Here is a 17,442-nt window from a genome sequence, read left to right on the forward strand (position 1 = left end):
TCCAAAGAAGATTGAGTTTGAACACAAGAAAAGATTTGGATCATTATAGTTTAATCTTAAGACCACATCAAAATTTTGTTCTAGGAATATATGGGAGATTTAAGGAATCTATATAAAGTTAATGTACTAGCAGAGTTTTATTTATAGTATAATTCCTAGCCATTGACAGCCTTACACCTCAAGAGAGGACACCACCAACAACAACAACAACAACACAAAGGACACAAAACAATTACAAAAATATATTACAAAATAACTATATGATAACAGACAGCAGAGAAATAAATACTATATTAACTATAGTGTGGTATGAAAGAAGAGACAGGCACACTAGAATATATTACAGTTTCCTCTTTATTAACTGCTTTTTGTTGTTCAAATTGGGCCTCAACAAAATAATGTAGCATTTGGGGCCAAAGATGGAACCCAGTAAGCCAGCACTGGAGGCCAAGATGGAGAAGATCTCCACAGCCACCATGTATTTCCCCTTGGTGCTCAGGTACACTGGAACAAAGGAGATCCAAACACTACAAAACAACAACATGCTGAAGGTGATGAATTTGGCCTCATTAAAGCTGTCAGGCAGTTTCCTGGCAAAAAAGGCCACAACAAAGCTGACAATGGCCAGAAAGCTCATGTAGCCCAGGACACAGTAAAACATGACAACTGACCCTTCGTTACATTCTAGTATTGTTTCTCCCATCACAGAGTGCATGTCAGTATCTGGAAATGGTGGGGAAGCTCCTAACCACACACTGCAAATACCAACCTGAATAAGGGAACAAGAAAACACAATGGAGCTTGCCAGTCTTTTCCCCACCCATTTCTTCATTCTGGATCCTGGTTTGGTGGCCACAAAGGCAAGGACTACCGTGATGGTCTTGGCCAGCACACAAGAAATGGCCACTGTAAAAACAAGGCCAAAAGCCATTTGTCGGAGCAGGCAGCTCACTCTTTCTGGAGGGCTAAGGAAGATCAATGGGCAGAGAAAGCAAAGCAGGAGAAAAGTGAGGAGACTGTAGGTGAGGTCCCGATTGTTTGCTCTGACAATGGGTGTGTCCTGGTGCTTAATAAAAATAGCTATGACCAATATTGTTAGCAGAGACAAGAAAAGAACAAAAACTGCCAAGCTCAACCCCAGAGGCTCTTTAAGAGATAAGAAGCTTATTGTCTTTGGAATGCATTGTGATTGGTCCTTGTTTGGATAACAATCATCTGGGCACTTGACACAGTCATTCATGTCTGCAGAGAAAATAAAACATTCAGATTTGTTATTCATCGGAGAGCAACTTCTAATGCTGCCATTATGGAACGCTTAGGATTAAATTGGAAGTATCCCAGGTAGACCAGATACAATGTGATGCATGTGAACCCCACCTCAGCAACGTATGTTGGGGTATTAGAAAAAGATTGTGCTGGCTTGCTAACTTCCCATAAATCACGTTGTGTGGTGTAGGTGGGCAAGACCCATACCTTGTAGGCTTACATCACATGGACAGGGGTGGCAGCAACAAATACATCTTCAATCTTCCTAGCATTGATTGTCCAGATCAGGAACAAAGGACATTGTCTTAGACTAAGTCAAACCATTGATGCATTATTATTTTTTTACTTCAAGGACCATGTACCTTTATCGGTATGCATCTCGGGGCTGTGTTTCTGTAGAGCAGGGGGAGAGGAGATTTGGTTTTGTTTGACCTAATTTGTGCTTGTTATATGAACACTTGAACCAAACCAGTTACCCTTCAGAATTCACACTTTTTGTGATGAAGTTCTTCAACCAAACAATGTATAAAGGTAAAGGTACCCCTGCCCGTTCGGGCCAGTCTTGCCAGACTCTAGGGTTGTGCGCTCATCTCACTCTATAGGCCGGGAGCCAGCGCTGTCCGCAGACACTTCCGGGTCATGTGGCCAGCGTGACAAGCTGCATCTGGTGAGCCAGTGCAGCACACGGGACGCCATTTACCTTCCCGCTGGTAAGCGGTCCCTATTTATCTACTTGCACCCGGAGGTGCTTTCGAACTGCTAGGTTGGCAGGCGCTGGGACCGAACGACAGGAGCGCACCCCGCCGCGGGGATTTGAACCACCGACCATGTGATCGGCAAGTCCTAGGCGCTGAGGTTTTACCCACAGCGCCACCCGCATCCCAAAAATAATGTATACAAAAACAATGCGTCCCAAAAACAATGTATACAAAGGTGCATATATTACTGGAAATACACGCAACACACAGGCAAATGTTAGTTAAAATGATATACAAAATGCATTATATAAGGGAACGCTGCTTGCAAAAATGTATATGTTAGTCAAATGTTTGCAGTGTTTGAGACTTTTTAGAGAAAAGGCTAGAAAAAGGTTACATGGTAAAAGTTTGGAAAACCATGCATGGCATGGAGATATTTGTGGACATCCAAAAGCTATTGTTGGAAAAAGCAAAGGTTGGATGATTCAAGGATAAAGTAAAGTACTTACTCATGGAGTGCTTAGTGGAACTTGTTGCTACAGGAAGCAATGATGGCCAGCAACTTGAACAGCTTTAAAAGTATATTAGACAAACTCATGGACAAGGCTACTAGCCACTAATTCCACTGTCAGAGGCATGCCTCTAAATACCATTTGCTGGAAATCACAGGTTGGCAGAGCGATGTTGTGCTCATGGCCAACTTGTGGGGTTGCCACAAGCATCTACAGTGGTACCCCGCAAGACGAATGCCTCGCAAGACGGAAAACCCGCAAGACGAAAGGGTTTTCTGTTTTGGAGGCGCTTCGCAAGACGAATTTCCCTATGGGCTTGCATGTCCCATTAAACTTTAATTAGTTTAATGCTATGCCAATGTCCAGTGAGCTTCCACCGCCACAATGTCCCATTACAGCAGAGCATTTCGCGCAGCAGTTTAAGAAGGGCCGGAGTGTCAGTATCCCTTCAATAAAGGAATCTTGGAGCAAGCGGTTTGGAACTCAAATAAAAGGTTTATTTACACAAAAACAAAAAACCCTGGTGACAAACCACACATATCAGCAAACACGCCCAAAAGAAAGGAAGGAAGGGGACAAACACACGAGTGAGCTGACTATTTATACAAACTCACATTCCTGGAAGCTTAACGACTTTCAGCTGCTCAGTGATTAGAGCGTCTTGATTAGAGCCTTTTAACCCTTTAATACCAACATTGCATCGCAAGACGAAAGCCCATAGGGAAATGCTGGCGGTCGGGAGCAAAGACTTTCGCCCACAGCCGGCCTTCAGAAGAGGACCTCTTCTGAAGGCCGGCGGGGGGCAAAAGTCTTTGCTCCCCCCCGCCTGCCTTCCCCCCACCTGCCCCGGGCGATCTTAAAATGCTGGCGGGCGGGAGCGAAGCGTTCGCTGCTGACCCCCAGCATTTTAAAATCTCCAAGGGACAGCAGAGAAGTCTCTGTCCCGAGGAGATTTTAAAATGCTGGGGGTCGGGAGGGAAGCGCTGCCGACCCCCAGCATTTTTAAATCTCCCCGGGACACGGGGAGATTTTAAAATGCTGGGGTCGGCAGCGCTTCCCTCCCGACCCCCAGCATTTTAAAATCTCCTCGGGACAGAGACTTCTCTGCTGTCCCTTGGAGATTTTAAAATGCTGGGGTCGGCAGCGAACGCTTCGCTCCCGACCCCCAGCATTTTAAAACCTCCCCTGGACACGGGGAGATTTTAAAATGCTGGGGGTCGGCAGCGCTTCCCTCCCGACCCCCAGCATTTTAAAATCTCCTCGGGACAGAGACTTCTCTGCTGTCCCTTGGAGATTTTAAAATGCTGGGGTCGGCAGCGAACGCTTCGCTCCCGACCCCCAGCATTTTAAAACCTTCCCGGGACACGGGGAGATTTTAAAATGCTGGGGTCGGCAGCGCTTCGCTCCCGACCCCCAGCATTTTAAAACGCTGTTCCGAAGGGGGGGGCGGGATCACCTGCCCCAGCCGCCCCACTTCGGAACGCTGTTCCGAAGCGGGGAGGGGGGGCGGGAAGACCTGCCCCAGCCGCCCCACTTCGGAACGCTGTTCCGAAGCGGGGAGGGGGGGCGGGAAGACCTGCCCCAGCCGCCCCACTTCGGAACGTTGTTCCGAAGCGGGGCGGGGGGGCGGGAACACCTTCTGAAGGCGGGCAGGGGGCGAAAGTCTTTGTCCCCCCTGCCTGCCTTCCCAGGGGCTTTTAAATCGCCCCGGACAGCGGAGAAGTCCTCCGCTGTCGGGGCGATTTTAAAATGCCGCCCGCCAGCATTTTAAGATCGCCCGGACAGCGGAGAAGTCCTCCGCTGTCCCAGGGTTTTTTAAAATGCTGGGGGTGGGAAGAAAAGCCCTTGTCCCCCCCCACCCAGCCTTCAGAAGAGGTCCGGGGACAGACTGTCCCCGGACCTGGTCTGAAGGCGGTTTCCCTAGGAACGCATTAATTGATTTTCAATGCATTCCTATGGGAAACCGTGCATCGCAAGACGAAAAAACCGCAAGACGAAGAGACTTGCGGAACGAATTAATTTCGTCTTGCGAGGCACCACTGTAGTTGGCCACTTTGTGGACAGCATGTTATCATCATCATCACCATCACCACCATCATCATCAAATTTCTATACCACTTTATATTTTAAGGGGGGGAATCTAAGTGGCTTGCAATCTCCTTGAAAACATCAGGTAAAACAATCCAGAAGAAAACATTACAGAAGTTCAATATAAAGTATATATTCAAAGCAATATAATTAACAGGAAACGAAAATATCATCTTAAGATGTCTAAATAAAATATTACAAAGGAGGTCAACTACAGAATGCACATTTAACACAGCAAAGTTAACAAAAATACTGTCTTAAAGGAAACATTACTAAAAGAAGTCAAACATAAAATGCAATTTTAAAACAGCGTAATTAGCAAGGGAATAAAATATTATCAGAAGCATGCTGGACTAAATGGGCCATTGGCCTTACTCAACAGACTCATCTTATGTTCTTAAAACTGAATACAAAAATTGGTTTAGTGGGAGGGGGCGTTATACTGACAAATGCTGACAAATATTCATGAGAATATTTTTTAAAATATATTCACAAGTTGTTATAGAAATGTGGAAAATTGAATTTAACACTGGAAAAAATTATAGCCTTTATTTAAATAATAAATATATTTAATGATAAATAAATAAATAAATAGCAAGTACTTTTGACTTCTTCCACTCCATCTGATATGACAAATATTTGAAAAGTGTATATCTTGTGTCACTTACCCTTCTGGGGTGATATCTTGTCTTGGGGACATGGAGCACAGTCATAGCAGCAGAATTTCCCCCCTTCCTTCTTTTTCTTGTGGGATCCTGGAGGACAACTGGGGTTACATACAGATAAAGGTGGAACCTGCCCATTGGAGGAAACACAGAAACAATTCGCACAGCCATTCACTTCAGTTTCTTTTCAGGCAGAATTCGGAAGACATGAAACTACAGTGGTACCTCGGGTTAAGAACTTAATTCATTCTGGAGGTCCGTTCTTAACCTGAAACTGTTCTTAACCTGAGGTACCACTTTAGCTAATGGGGCCTCCCGCTACCGCGCGATTTCTGTTCTCATCCTGAAGCAAAGTTCTTAACCTGAGGTACTATTTCTGGGTTAGCGGAGTCTGTAACTTGAAGCGTCTGTAACCTGAGGTACCACTGTACTCATTCAAAACTCAGGATCTAATGACTCATTCCTAGTCACCTTTTTTTAAAGCATGCTTACAATGTCCATCTTTTTGTGCAAAGCAGTGACACATCCAAAATAAAATACCATGCCTTGCTAGATAAGCAAAGTGTTGAGACACATGGAGTCTTCCTGTAAATGTATGAAGAGGACACTCAGTAGGGTCATATTCCTGGCTTTCCCTGGTGGGAAAAGTTATGATAGGAAAATACTGGTAATCCTTACTACTTCCTGCTCAGAGCTCAGTCTCTTTCTATGCCACGTAGCTGATGAGAAAGGTTGCTAGTTCTGTGCTCTCCAGATTCTGGCTGCCTTGTTTTTCATTGCTGCTTACTGCTCCATCAAGTCTGAGTTCTACACCAGGGGTCAGCAAACTTTTTCAGCAGGGGGCCAGTCCACTGTCCCTCAGACCTTGTGGGGGGCTGGACTATATTTGGGGGGGTGAATGAATTCCTATGCCCCACAAATAACCCAGAGATGCATTTTAAATAAAAGGACACATTCTAGTCATCTCAAAAGACGTTGATTCCCGGACCGTCCTCAGGCCGGATTTAGAAGGCAATTGGGCCGGATCCGACCCCCAGGCCTTAGTTTACCTACCCATGTTCTACACATGCTTCAAAGATGTACCACACTGGGCTGATGATCTAGAGCATACTATATTATAGTGCTTTCCGGTATATTGTGGGTATGGAGATTATGCTGTACCTGGGGAAAGTTTCTGTGCCACACTATTTTGTCGCCATCAATGGAAAATTCCTGACCTGGGGCAGCCTCCAGAGCCATCCTTCCAACCTTGACTCTCATGAAGGAGTTATTTGGAAAAGTAATCATGCTGGTAATATCAAATCCAGCTTCCACTTCCCTGTTCTCACCAAAAGAAACTGTTTCTCCAGCACTGTTGTTAAATGAGACCCTCTTTAGGAAGGGGTGAAGCTGCACTGAAAGAAAAGCAGAAAGAATTCTGTCAAATTACTATTAGAATCATAGAGTTGGAAAGGACCCAAGGGTCATCTAGTCCAACCCTCTGCAATGCAGGAATCTCAACCAAAGCATCCATGACAGGTGGCCATCCAACCTCTGCTTAATACATCTTTTAAATAAGATTAAATAAACAGTCATATGAGAAATATGTAAAATAACTAAGCAAGTATTGGAAATCACCCCAGAATTGGCCTTCCTAAACATCTTCCAAGACAATAATGCTCATTTACACCACAAAGAACTCAAATTATATAGCCAAGATAGCCACCAACTGTAAAGGAGATGAATTTATTTGACCCTATCTACATCAAGCTATATTCTATCTTTATCACTAAACTCCAAATATAATTGCACACTGTATTAATTAACATTATTTTTTTAATATATTAGTGGTCATGTGACGATTTTAGCCTATAAATTTTATTGTTTAATGTCTTAATCTGTATATTAAGGTACTTTTATAGCTCTGTTTAGAGTAGGTTATGTTTTGATAATATAAATGTTTTAAGTTTTTTGTATTAATCCAGCGTATTTTCTTTTAATTGTTGAATGATTCTGTGTACATTGCGGCAGCCTTTGGCTATGTGCAATAAAACTGACTGACTGACACAAAGATCTCATAACCCACCTACTTTCAACAGCCAGAAACATCATAACCAGACATTGGAGAGACCTATCAGGAGTAAGCATAGACCAATGGTACCAAATAGTATGGGAAACAGCCTTACTAGAAAAGTTAACCAATAAACTGAAACTGACACAGGGACAAATAGAAGAAGACGCCTTCACCCCGGTATGGCTCCCCTTTATCACATACACAGCCCAACAAGACAATGACAAAAATCCACCAAAGGCATACAAATCAATATGGCTAACCTGATCCAAAACACCCACCCACCCCACTCACACATGAAAATAACGATCACCGCAGGCAACCACAAAAAAACAACTGCACCCTAGGCCAACCCCAACCTCTCTCACCACCAAAGAAACACAAGTGAATAGCAGAGAACCTGCACAAATGATGCTGACACAAAACCCCACATATATTAAGTAAAATAGAAACATCGCCACCCGACCCCACCCCCACTCACCTTTCCCCCCTTCACCTCTTTCCCCCTTTTCTTCCTAATGTCTCAACAAATGAAACTGATAAAAAACAAATGAAACCGTAAAAAAATGTTGCTTGAAAAGAGAGAGAGAGAGAGAGAGAGAGAGAGAGAGAGAGATTGCACATACTTTGTAAATAAAGAAAATCTTTAATAAATAAGATTAAATAAATGGTCCCGTAGAATAGGAAACTACTACAAGGCCAAGAGTCAGAAGGCTGAAGCTTTTAGTTAAAGACACAATAGCTCCCAAAGTCCAAATAAAAGCTTACATTCCTGAACAAATACTCTAGCACTACTTTGGTTTTATAATTTGCTGCAAGCCTCCCAGTCAGATGGGCAGCACATTTTTGTTGTTGTTATTGTCTTAATAAATTGCACTACAAAAAAAAATGAGACGCCACACACAAACACACACATACAGGAATGCCGCAGACATGAACATGAAGATTGCGTAGGGAAACAATGAGTGAGCAAAGGATAGCAATTGCAGAATAAATGGTTAGTTTGGAAGGTGATTTGGAATCTATGAAGGAAATGCACCAGAGCTAAAATGGGCATTTGTTGCACTGAATAATGAAGGGAATCAGAAAGGAGTTGACTGACAAAAGTGCTGGATCATAATCAACAGTGATTTCCAGAGCATGTTTTACACACTGCTGGGTGTAATTTTCCTGCTCATGTCAAACAGATTGTATCTCATCAAAGGCATTACCTGCCAAGACTGCAGTTTCTGAAGCTCCTGCAACCCTCCTTCCATCACTCCCCTGTATTTGGTCCTGGACAAGAACATGGCATGTAGAGCATGTGCTGTGGCATAAACAGCATTATAGATGCTATAGCTGTGGCCAGTCATGCTCATCTCAAAACCAGATGAAGGGAGATCTTCCAGCTTCTCCTCTCCAGTGCAGGTTCCACTGGCCTTCTCCTCTGTATTAAAACCTGGAAATAAACAAAAAAATACCTCTTCCCAGAACTCCCTGAGAAAGCCATTTCCATTTGCCTCAAAAGGATTCTGGAGCTGAAGAAAGCTTTTGAATCCTTGTATCTCATTTGAATGAACAGCAAAGGAGAGGGAACCGTGGAAGACTTCCATGTCCCACATTAGTTGGAAGTTCAATGCTGTGAAATCCAGCTGTGCTGTCAGAATCCACACTTTACCTTCCGGTGTCTTTTTCACATCTTCCATTTCACCTAGTGCTACCATGGTTCGAAAGTCAAGCATGGACTTTGTTTCTCCATAGACAATGACGACCTTGGCTTTACTTTCTATAATCACTTGATAGATTTGGTTCCAGTGGTGGTGCATGTCAAAATAATCGTCAAAATGTCTAGTTTTTTGAGTTCTCTCTGAGAAGGCCAAGCAAATGCCTTTCTGGGAAAACAGATGTTGCAGGGCCTGCACAAATCTTTCTCCACTCTCATTATCTCCAGCAAGCAACCCAACCCACGTCCAACCAAAGTGGAGAAGTAACTCAATAATCCCAGTGCACTGGTGGGCTTCATTTGGCACCATCCAGTAGAAGGAAGTGGATTGGCTTTGACCAGGATCCTCTGGGGCAAAGGAGCCATAAGTGAGCTGAAAGTAAAAGAAGGGGCATGTTCCTTAACTAGTAAAAGAAACTGGTATGTGCATCTGGAGTTGCAGTGGCAGCAATAAGGTTTCAATATGCAGAGGGCCGTAAGGCCAGCTGGCTAGCCCCAGCTGGGCCATTTCCTTCCAGCCGTCCCACTGCAAAGACCCATCAACCTCTGCTCCGACGTAAATCAGCTACCCGGGCTTCAAAGCCAGGGCACACTATCAGCAGATCGAACTGCGCACACAGAATAGGCGTGAGGCTTGTGAAAGCATACTATAACTACAGATTTACTAATCATAAATCAGGACAAAGAAACATGTCGTCTCTCTCTTTGTCTTCTCAGAGAGACAGAGCAAAGCAAAATCAATACACACAACGGAAGTTCCCAGCAAGCTGTGCTGGAATGTAAACAGACCTGTGACATGCAACAGTTCCACACATCTGCTCCTTAAGGTGGAATGGAAATTCTCAACGTAAGGTTGGGGATTATTATTTTTTATTCAGTTCACATGAAAAGGCAAATCTAACTAAACTAGGTTACATTTCCCAGACAATATGTAAACTGATAAACAGCTATCCTTTGAAATTCACACTTCTCCCAAATTTGCAATGCATTGCGGACCCACCCAAAGCACACACACCCCAGGTCAAAACCAAGGCAACCTCAGGAATAAACAAACCAGATAGGACCACGTTCTGGGATTATCCTTTCACACCAGTCACATATTTCTCCCAGCTGTACAAAACCTTTTTGAGGAGGAAAAGATAATAATGGTGAAACAGTTGTGACACCCCCAAATCAGTATCTTACCTGGGGAATCTTGTAGATGTCCAAGATGGTTGCCATGTCGAGGGAGGTATCAAAGTCAAGCCCTCCAATCACTGCCACCAGATTTTTCTGGATGTCACACTTGTAGTTGGGTATGTGTGTGGAAGGAAGGCCCAGAGTAGCCTGGTAAGTCATCCTCCGATTGAAGTAACTGTCATAGATGTGGAATCCCAATGTGATATTAGGCAAGATCTTTGGATTCTCATTTATCTCCTTGACAGCAAACACCAAGGCCAGAAGGTGTTGGTAGTTCTTTGACACAACACTGCAATGAGAATGTTATGGTGTATCCCTCATCAGGGATACACTATGCTTCGTGAGAGTATTTTCGCACTATTCTGCTGCTCTTCCAAGAATATCTGCTGAATAGGACGACACCCTTTGCCCATCAAAATTATATTGATAACCTAGGAAACTGTAGGGAAATATTCCCTTCGCTACCACCACCATAGGGAAGCAGTTCCTTCAGTCCCATTGTGTATAAGCCCAAGTTTGGATGTTTGTGCTTCTTTAATCTTCATATTTCAAAGTCTATGGAACTCTGAGCCACAAGAAGTCTTAAATGTGAGCCTTTTCCGCTGCCTCCCATTTCCCTACGAATTCTTTCAAGCCTCCCAGTAGTTTGGCATGGCAAACCTGGGCATGTCATTGATACCAACAATGGAGATAGAGCCAATTATTAACTCATATTATTTATTAAAATGTTGTTTTGTACTTCAGGTATACCAATGGGCACATCTCTCAGTTTGGGCTGCTCTCTATTTCTCCATTTTTCCAATCTAAAGTTGAGTTCTCCACATTTCCACATCCGTTGGCATTTTTTTAAAAAAGGTCACGAAAATTCACCAGTATTTTCATATGAACGTCTCCTAATATCCATGTTTGTATGCAATTTACCTAATGTACCCATTTTTGTAAAGTGATTTCCCATAATATAATGCAATCTGGTATTTTACTTCACTAATTATGCATTTCTTTTGGAGACTTTATTCCAGTACAGTATATGCATTTTTAAAAAATCTCTGGTTTTTATACATGTATGGAAACCTGCATTTAGAGATATGCTCGCTTCAAAAGATGGCTGTGTTTTTATTCTCATATTATTTCAGAAAATCCAGATTAAGTAGGTTTACCTTAAATGTGAACTGATTCAAATCCCACCACAGTCCCTACTAAGGTTATAGTGATATTTACTTTAGGGTTGTACATTTGCTTGGAGACACTTTCTAAAGACTCAAGTGATGCTCTTATTGACGTTAGCCTCTGAAAGGCTTCTATCTCAGACCAAATTCTCTAAACCTCCATCCCTGCCAAATTCACCCACAAACTGCTCCAGTTAATCCTTCTCCTGGTAAGAACTGGACAGCCTCTTAGCTGACCATAGCCTCCGGCTCACTCGTTCTGATCTTCAGCACAAAATATTGTCAACACGCCGGGGTTAAGCAGCTTAATATTCAGGCCTTGGCTGTCCACATTCACCTCAGCTTTCTCTGGTCTTTGCCTTACACCTCCCTCATCATTTCTCCTAACTGACAGTTAAGTCCCAAAACAGAAAACACAAACCGACATATGCAAAACCTTTCTCAACAGAGGCAGCTTTTTTCATTGGTTCAAAGCAGTATTGAAACGAAGAGAAATGGGTAGGCTACCTTAAGTGAGTCGTCCTCAACCTTCTCAAGCCGGCAGCATTATCAGGCTGGCTGTGCCAGTTTCTCCTAGCCTCAGGCTGTTAGTTTTCTACCTCAATGGAGAGGTGAGCTTTTAAGACTCCTCACCTTGAACAATTCTGAGGCACAGTTCAATATTCAAAACAGAGAAGGGCCCCACACCTCATCTACAATGTCTTATCCCATTCACTCACTCTTAAATCAAGAAAGGTCAGTGAGTTGTCAGGGTGTAGGTCTGAGGAAGGGGAAAGATTCTTCAGGTGAGAGCTGGGGAATTTTGTGTTTTATTGTGATTATTATTGGTGTTATTCTGAATGTTCCTTATCTCTCTGCTTCCTCTCTTCTTCTTCTTCTTCTTCTTCTTCTTCTTCTTCTTCTTCCTCTTCCTCTTCCTCTTCCTCTTCCTCTATCTTTTCTCTTGCCTTTCCTTTTTGTCTTTTGGATTCTGTTTGTTCAAGATAGCATTTTACTATACAGTGGTACCTCAGGTTACATACGCTTCAGGTTACAGACTCCACGAACCAAGAAACATTACCTCAGATTAAGAACTTTGCTTCAGGATGAGAACAGAAATCGGGCTCCGGCGGCACGGCAGCAGCAGGAGGCCCCATTAGCTAAAGCGGTGCTTCAGGTTAAGAACAGTTTCAGGTTAAGAACAGACCTCCGGAACGAATTAAGTTCTTAACCTGAGGTACCACTGTATTGTGAAAACTTTAATAAAATATTTAGGGGTGGGGGAAAATAAATTAAGGGGACACCATTGCAGAGGTGCTGAAAGAAGAGCACAGAGCGGTTGATTTTCTGTTCTCTTTCCAATCCCCCCTGAAACCCTGTGAAGATGGTTAGGGCTTCCAGACAAGCGGGAGATGAGAAGAGTCCTGCTGAATCATGTCAAAGGCCCATTGACTTCAGCATCCTGTCCTGTCAACGGCAAACCAGATGCATCTAGGAAGCCAGCTCTAGGAAGACCTGAGTGGCAACAGTGTTCTCCCCAATTGCAGTTCTCAGCAACTGGTATTCAGAGGCATAGGCGTACTGCCTTGAACAGCAGAGGCAAATCATAGCCATAGTGGATAGTAGCCATTAATAGCTTTTCTGTGAGAACAGGATGCTGGACTACATGAGCCATAGGCTTGATCCAGCAGGATATTCCAACGTTGCTAGCTATATCCTCCACAAATATGTCCACGGTAAAAGATAAAGGACCCCTGGACGGTTAAGTCCAGTCAAAGGCGACTATGGGGTTGCGGCGCTCATCTCACTTTTCAGGCCGAGGGAGCTGCCTTTTGTCCGCAGACAGCTTTCTGGGTCATGTGGCCAGCATGACTAAACCACTTCTGGCGCAATGGGACACTGTGACGGAAGCCAGAACGCACGGAAATGCCATTTACCTTCCCGCCGCAGTGGTACCTATTTATCTACTTGCACTGGCATGCTTTTGAACTGCTAGGTTGGCAGGTGCTGGGGCAGAGCAATGGGAGCTCACCCCGTCGCAGGGATTTGAACCGCCGACCTTCTGATCAGCAAGCCCAAGAGGCTCAGTGGTTTAGACCAAAGTGCCACCCGTGTCCCTCTAATATGTCTAATCCTCTTTTAAAGCCATCCAATTTTTTTGCCCATCTTATGGGAACAAATTCCATCGTTTTACTATATACTGTGTGAACAATATTCTTTTGTCCTTCCTGAATCTACCATTATTCTACATAGGAGGACCCACGTTCTAGTATTATCAGAGACAGATCAACTTTCTTTATAAGAGGAATACTTTTAAACAGCTTTATCCTGCTCCCCCTTATTTGCCTTTTGTCCGAACACTTTTGCCTGCTTGTTCTCTATCTCCCTCACTCCATGCTTACTCCTTAGTTTTGCAGATGTCTTCCCCACCTCTGCCTGAAAGTAATCCCGCTGAAATCCTTGCTTCTGAGTGACCATGGATGGGATTGGGAAATGAGTCAGAATCCTATGGCTACTTGATGTACAGAGTCCTTACAAGAGATTAGGGAGCTGATGGGTAGTTAAGATTCCACGGAAGTCTTCTTTGTTCAGAGCAACAAAGATGTGAGAAGCAAGAGCACCAACGATGAGGTCCCCAGGCTGGTAGTAATCGTGTGGGATCCTGAGCAGATAATTGAGAGTACAACTAGTGGCGTGTTTGCACACCATATGTGGCAAAAGGAAGAGAATGGACACAATAAACACCAGCATACTGAGGCAAATGTTTTTTTTTTCTAGTCAGACTCCCTTATGATCCCTCAGATCATCTACAACATGACCATTAGCTTCAGAACTCTTCAACAGAGTTCAGCTCTCCCAGAGCAAAGTGGAAATCCAGCCTCTATCTCTGCCCTCTCCCTTGATTGAAATGGCAGGAAGGGAATTTTTTATACTCATTTTTAAGACTTTGGCTGGTATTCTCTAGAGATCTATAGGGATCTTATCCACAGTCACGACAGTGTAATAATTATAGATGAGATAATAACTGGGTGACTTTATTGCTAACAAGGTCAAAAGAATGGAGGAAAACTTGTTTGTGATGTTTCATCAAAAGCCATTTTGGTCACTTCACGGGGCCACAAAAGTACGCGCAGAGTAAACTACAAGGAGTAAGGAAAGATCAGTGAGTCTGTCTGCTTTTAAAGCAGAAATGCTTGTTCAAAGTTATGATATAAATCAGATAAATAAATAAAAAATCTGAAAGACTACCAGATGGAAGGATCTGTCAATTTCAGTTCACTTGGTTTCTCATATTTCGCATCTTAAATTCAGTTTTCCACATTTTTGTAGCGATCTACCATTTTTATTTTTAAAAAATCATGATCCCCCCCCCATCATTTTAGTGTGAACTTCTGATAAATGTGGGATGTTAGCACACAGAATGCATATTTAAAGGTTTGGCTGCAAAAGCTGTAGAACTCTGTGATGTCATAAACTCTGTAGCAGTTATTTTCAGTTGGAACACTTATGGAAGTTAGTGAACAGCCTTAACAGTTAGAACAGCAGGTATGGACCGTTGTGCTGCTTTCTGCCTCAGAATATTAATCAATCTGTAAATGTTAGTCAGTCTTGGATACAAATCTATGTAAGATGTTTTAGCAATTTAAGTACCACCAACCTGCATTGTATATTTAATCTGCAACTGCAAGCACACTAAGTAAAAGTTTTTTGTTCTTTAAACTTTAATATAGGGTGTCTTGGGAAAAGGGAACTACTGTATTTTTCCATGTATAAGACGCCCCTGTGTATAAGACGCCCCCTACTTTTGGGGACCCCAAATTAAGAAAATGGGGGGAGATGGCCCAGAGTTGTTGAGCTGTTTTTTGGAGGGGAATGCCCTGAAAATCACTCACCCCATGCTGCCAATCACACACAATGCAGAATAAAACAAGCGTCTGCCCGCTCGCAGCCAGCAGCAGCCAATCGCACACACAATTGCCGCAGCGGCAGCCAATCCTCTGCAGCCCTTCACACAACCGCCAATCATCCACCCAATCGCTACTGACAAACTCCTGCTCACAGCTGCAACCAATCACCCGTCCTGCATATGCACTGTCTGTGTATAAGACGTCCCCCGATTTTTAACCTTTTTTTTTTGGAGTAAAAAACCCCTCATCTTATACACGGAAAAGTATGGTAATTAAAGGGTCAAATGACTCAGGCACGTCTTGCATAAACTCTGCAAATGGAAACTAGAATCTAATTCCCACTATAAACACATTTTTGTATGCAGTTACTACTAATATACACATTTTTTTCAAGCAATTTCTCATAATATTATGGCTTTAATATGTTATTTTCACTTGCAGTCATTTTTATGCACGTTTTCCCCTAATCTACACATTTTTGTAAACATGGCGTGGTTGGGGAATGGAATTGCAGATTTAGATACGTGTGAATTTTGAAGGATCGCTCTGTTTCAGTCCCCATATTGTTTTGGGCAATGCCAATACGATAGGTTGTGAATAGAATTTCTCCCCATCCCTATTGACTGCTAATATATAGATTGTTAACATTCATCTACATAGAAGTTTAGATGTGTCTCCCAAAAAGGTGTGATTGCTAAGATGTTGGTCCTGGAATCATGCTGCACCACAGAAGTAGGAATAGTTACCATTTACAAGGCTCAATGGGACGCGGGTGGCGCTGTGGGTTAAACCACAGAGCCTAGGACTTGCCGATCAGAAGGTCAGCGGTTCGAATCCCCGCAACAGGGTGAGCTCCCGTTGCTCAGTCCCTGATCCTGCTAACCTAGCAGTTCGAAAGCACGTCAAAGTGCAAGTAGATAAATAGGTACCGCTCCAGCGGGAAAGTAAACAGCGTTTCCGTGCGCTGCTCTGGTTCGTCAGAAACGGCTTAGTCATGCTGGCCACATGATCCGGAAGCTGTACGCCGGCTACCTCGGCCAATAAAGCGAAATGAGCACCACAACCCCAGAGTCGGCCACGACTGGATCCAATGGTCAGGGGTCCCTTTATCTTTACCTTACAATGCTCAAAACAGGATAGAGCACTGACAGTAACAGAAAACAGACTCCAGAATATGTGTGTGTGTGTGAGAGAGAGAGAGGGGGGGGGGAGGGAGAGAGAGGGGGGGAGGGAGAGAGAGAGAGTATACAACTGCTGTCCGTTCATGTTCACAAGTTTTAATTTTTTTATATCACTTTTATTTAAAAAATTAAAATTATAAGAAAACGGGGGAAATTTACAGAAGTAAAATCAGAAAGGAGAGAGAGAGAGAACATTATGCAGCATCAGTGCATGGGTGTAGCCAAGAGATCAAGGAAAACAACAGAAATACTTAACGAAATGACCAGTCATGTCGGTTCTGCCCTCCTAACAAAAGTCCTGCCCCCCCCCACAAAAATCCTGGCTATGCCCATGCATCAGTGCAGACTTGGAACATAAATGCAGCATATATTGTTGTGATTTAACAAATACCTCTGTATTTGGAAAAGGAAATTCCATGGTGATTACAAATATTCTGAACACATGGTGGATCAAACCATGTTGATCTCAATTCCTTTGATTTCTTATCACGCGAACACCATATGACTAGATATATTATAAGAATAAGATATGGTAAAATAAGGTAAAATAAAACAAAAGGGGTATGTATGTGTTGTATCTTATTGATAGCATTTTCATGTAGCTCATACTATGTCTTTATGCTGTCATAGTGACCTGGCCTCAAGGCTGAGGAAAAGGATTTGCCAATAGAACAAACATTTGTGAACGTCACTTCGAAATAAATCTCCTCTTGCTAAATGTTGGGTGATACAAATATGTTGTGAGTAAATATTGTGTGTACAATGTATACTAGAATATTTTATTAAAACTGAAATCCCATATACATGTAGTGAACTGCAATAACTTCCATGGATATTATTGCCAATTAATTGTAAGACTGTAGCCTGAGATGGTCTGTGAAAGGACAACAATGTTCCGGTACCATTTGTGAAGTATCAACCACGACACAACAAACCTGGGAAACCATCAAGAAAGGGAAGAAAATGGGTTGGTTGGTTTGTTGCTGGGTTGCTTGCTTGCTTGGTTGGTTTTAAATGCCCCACCTCTAAAAATAAAAAAACCTCTAAT

At 43.1% G+C, this 17,442-nt stretch overlaps 1 protein-coding gene across 1 annotated transcript; it reads right to left on the reverse strand.

The window, feature by feature from the left end:
* Positions 1 to 265: 265 nt before the first annotated feature.
* Positions 266 to 10,451, reverse strand: LOC114582649 (vomeronasal type-2 receptor 26-like; the record flags this gene model as incomplete). The annotated part of the gene is made up of 5 exons (XM_028703837.2): positions 266 to 1,242; positions 5,233 to 5,359; positions 6,391 to 6,618; positions 8,491 to 9,354; positions 10,167 to 10,451. Coding segments are annotated over 5 exons (2,406 nt in total), but the record flags the coding sequence as incomplete, so codon positions are not given.
* Between the last annotated feature and the right edge of the window lie 6,991 nt (positions 10,452 to 17,442).

This window comes from Podarcis muralis, chromosome 13, assembly GCF_964188315.1.
Source record: "Podarcis muralis chromosome 13, rPodMur119.hap1.1, whole genome shotgun sequence".
In the NCBI taxonomy this organism is placed as follows: domain Eukaryota; kingdom Metazoa; phylum Chordata; class Lepidosauria; order Squamata; family Lacertidae; genus Podarcis; species Podarcis muralis.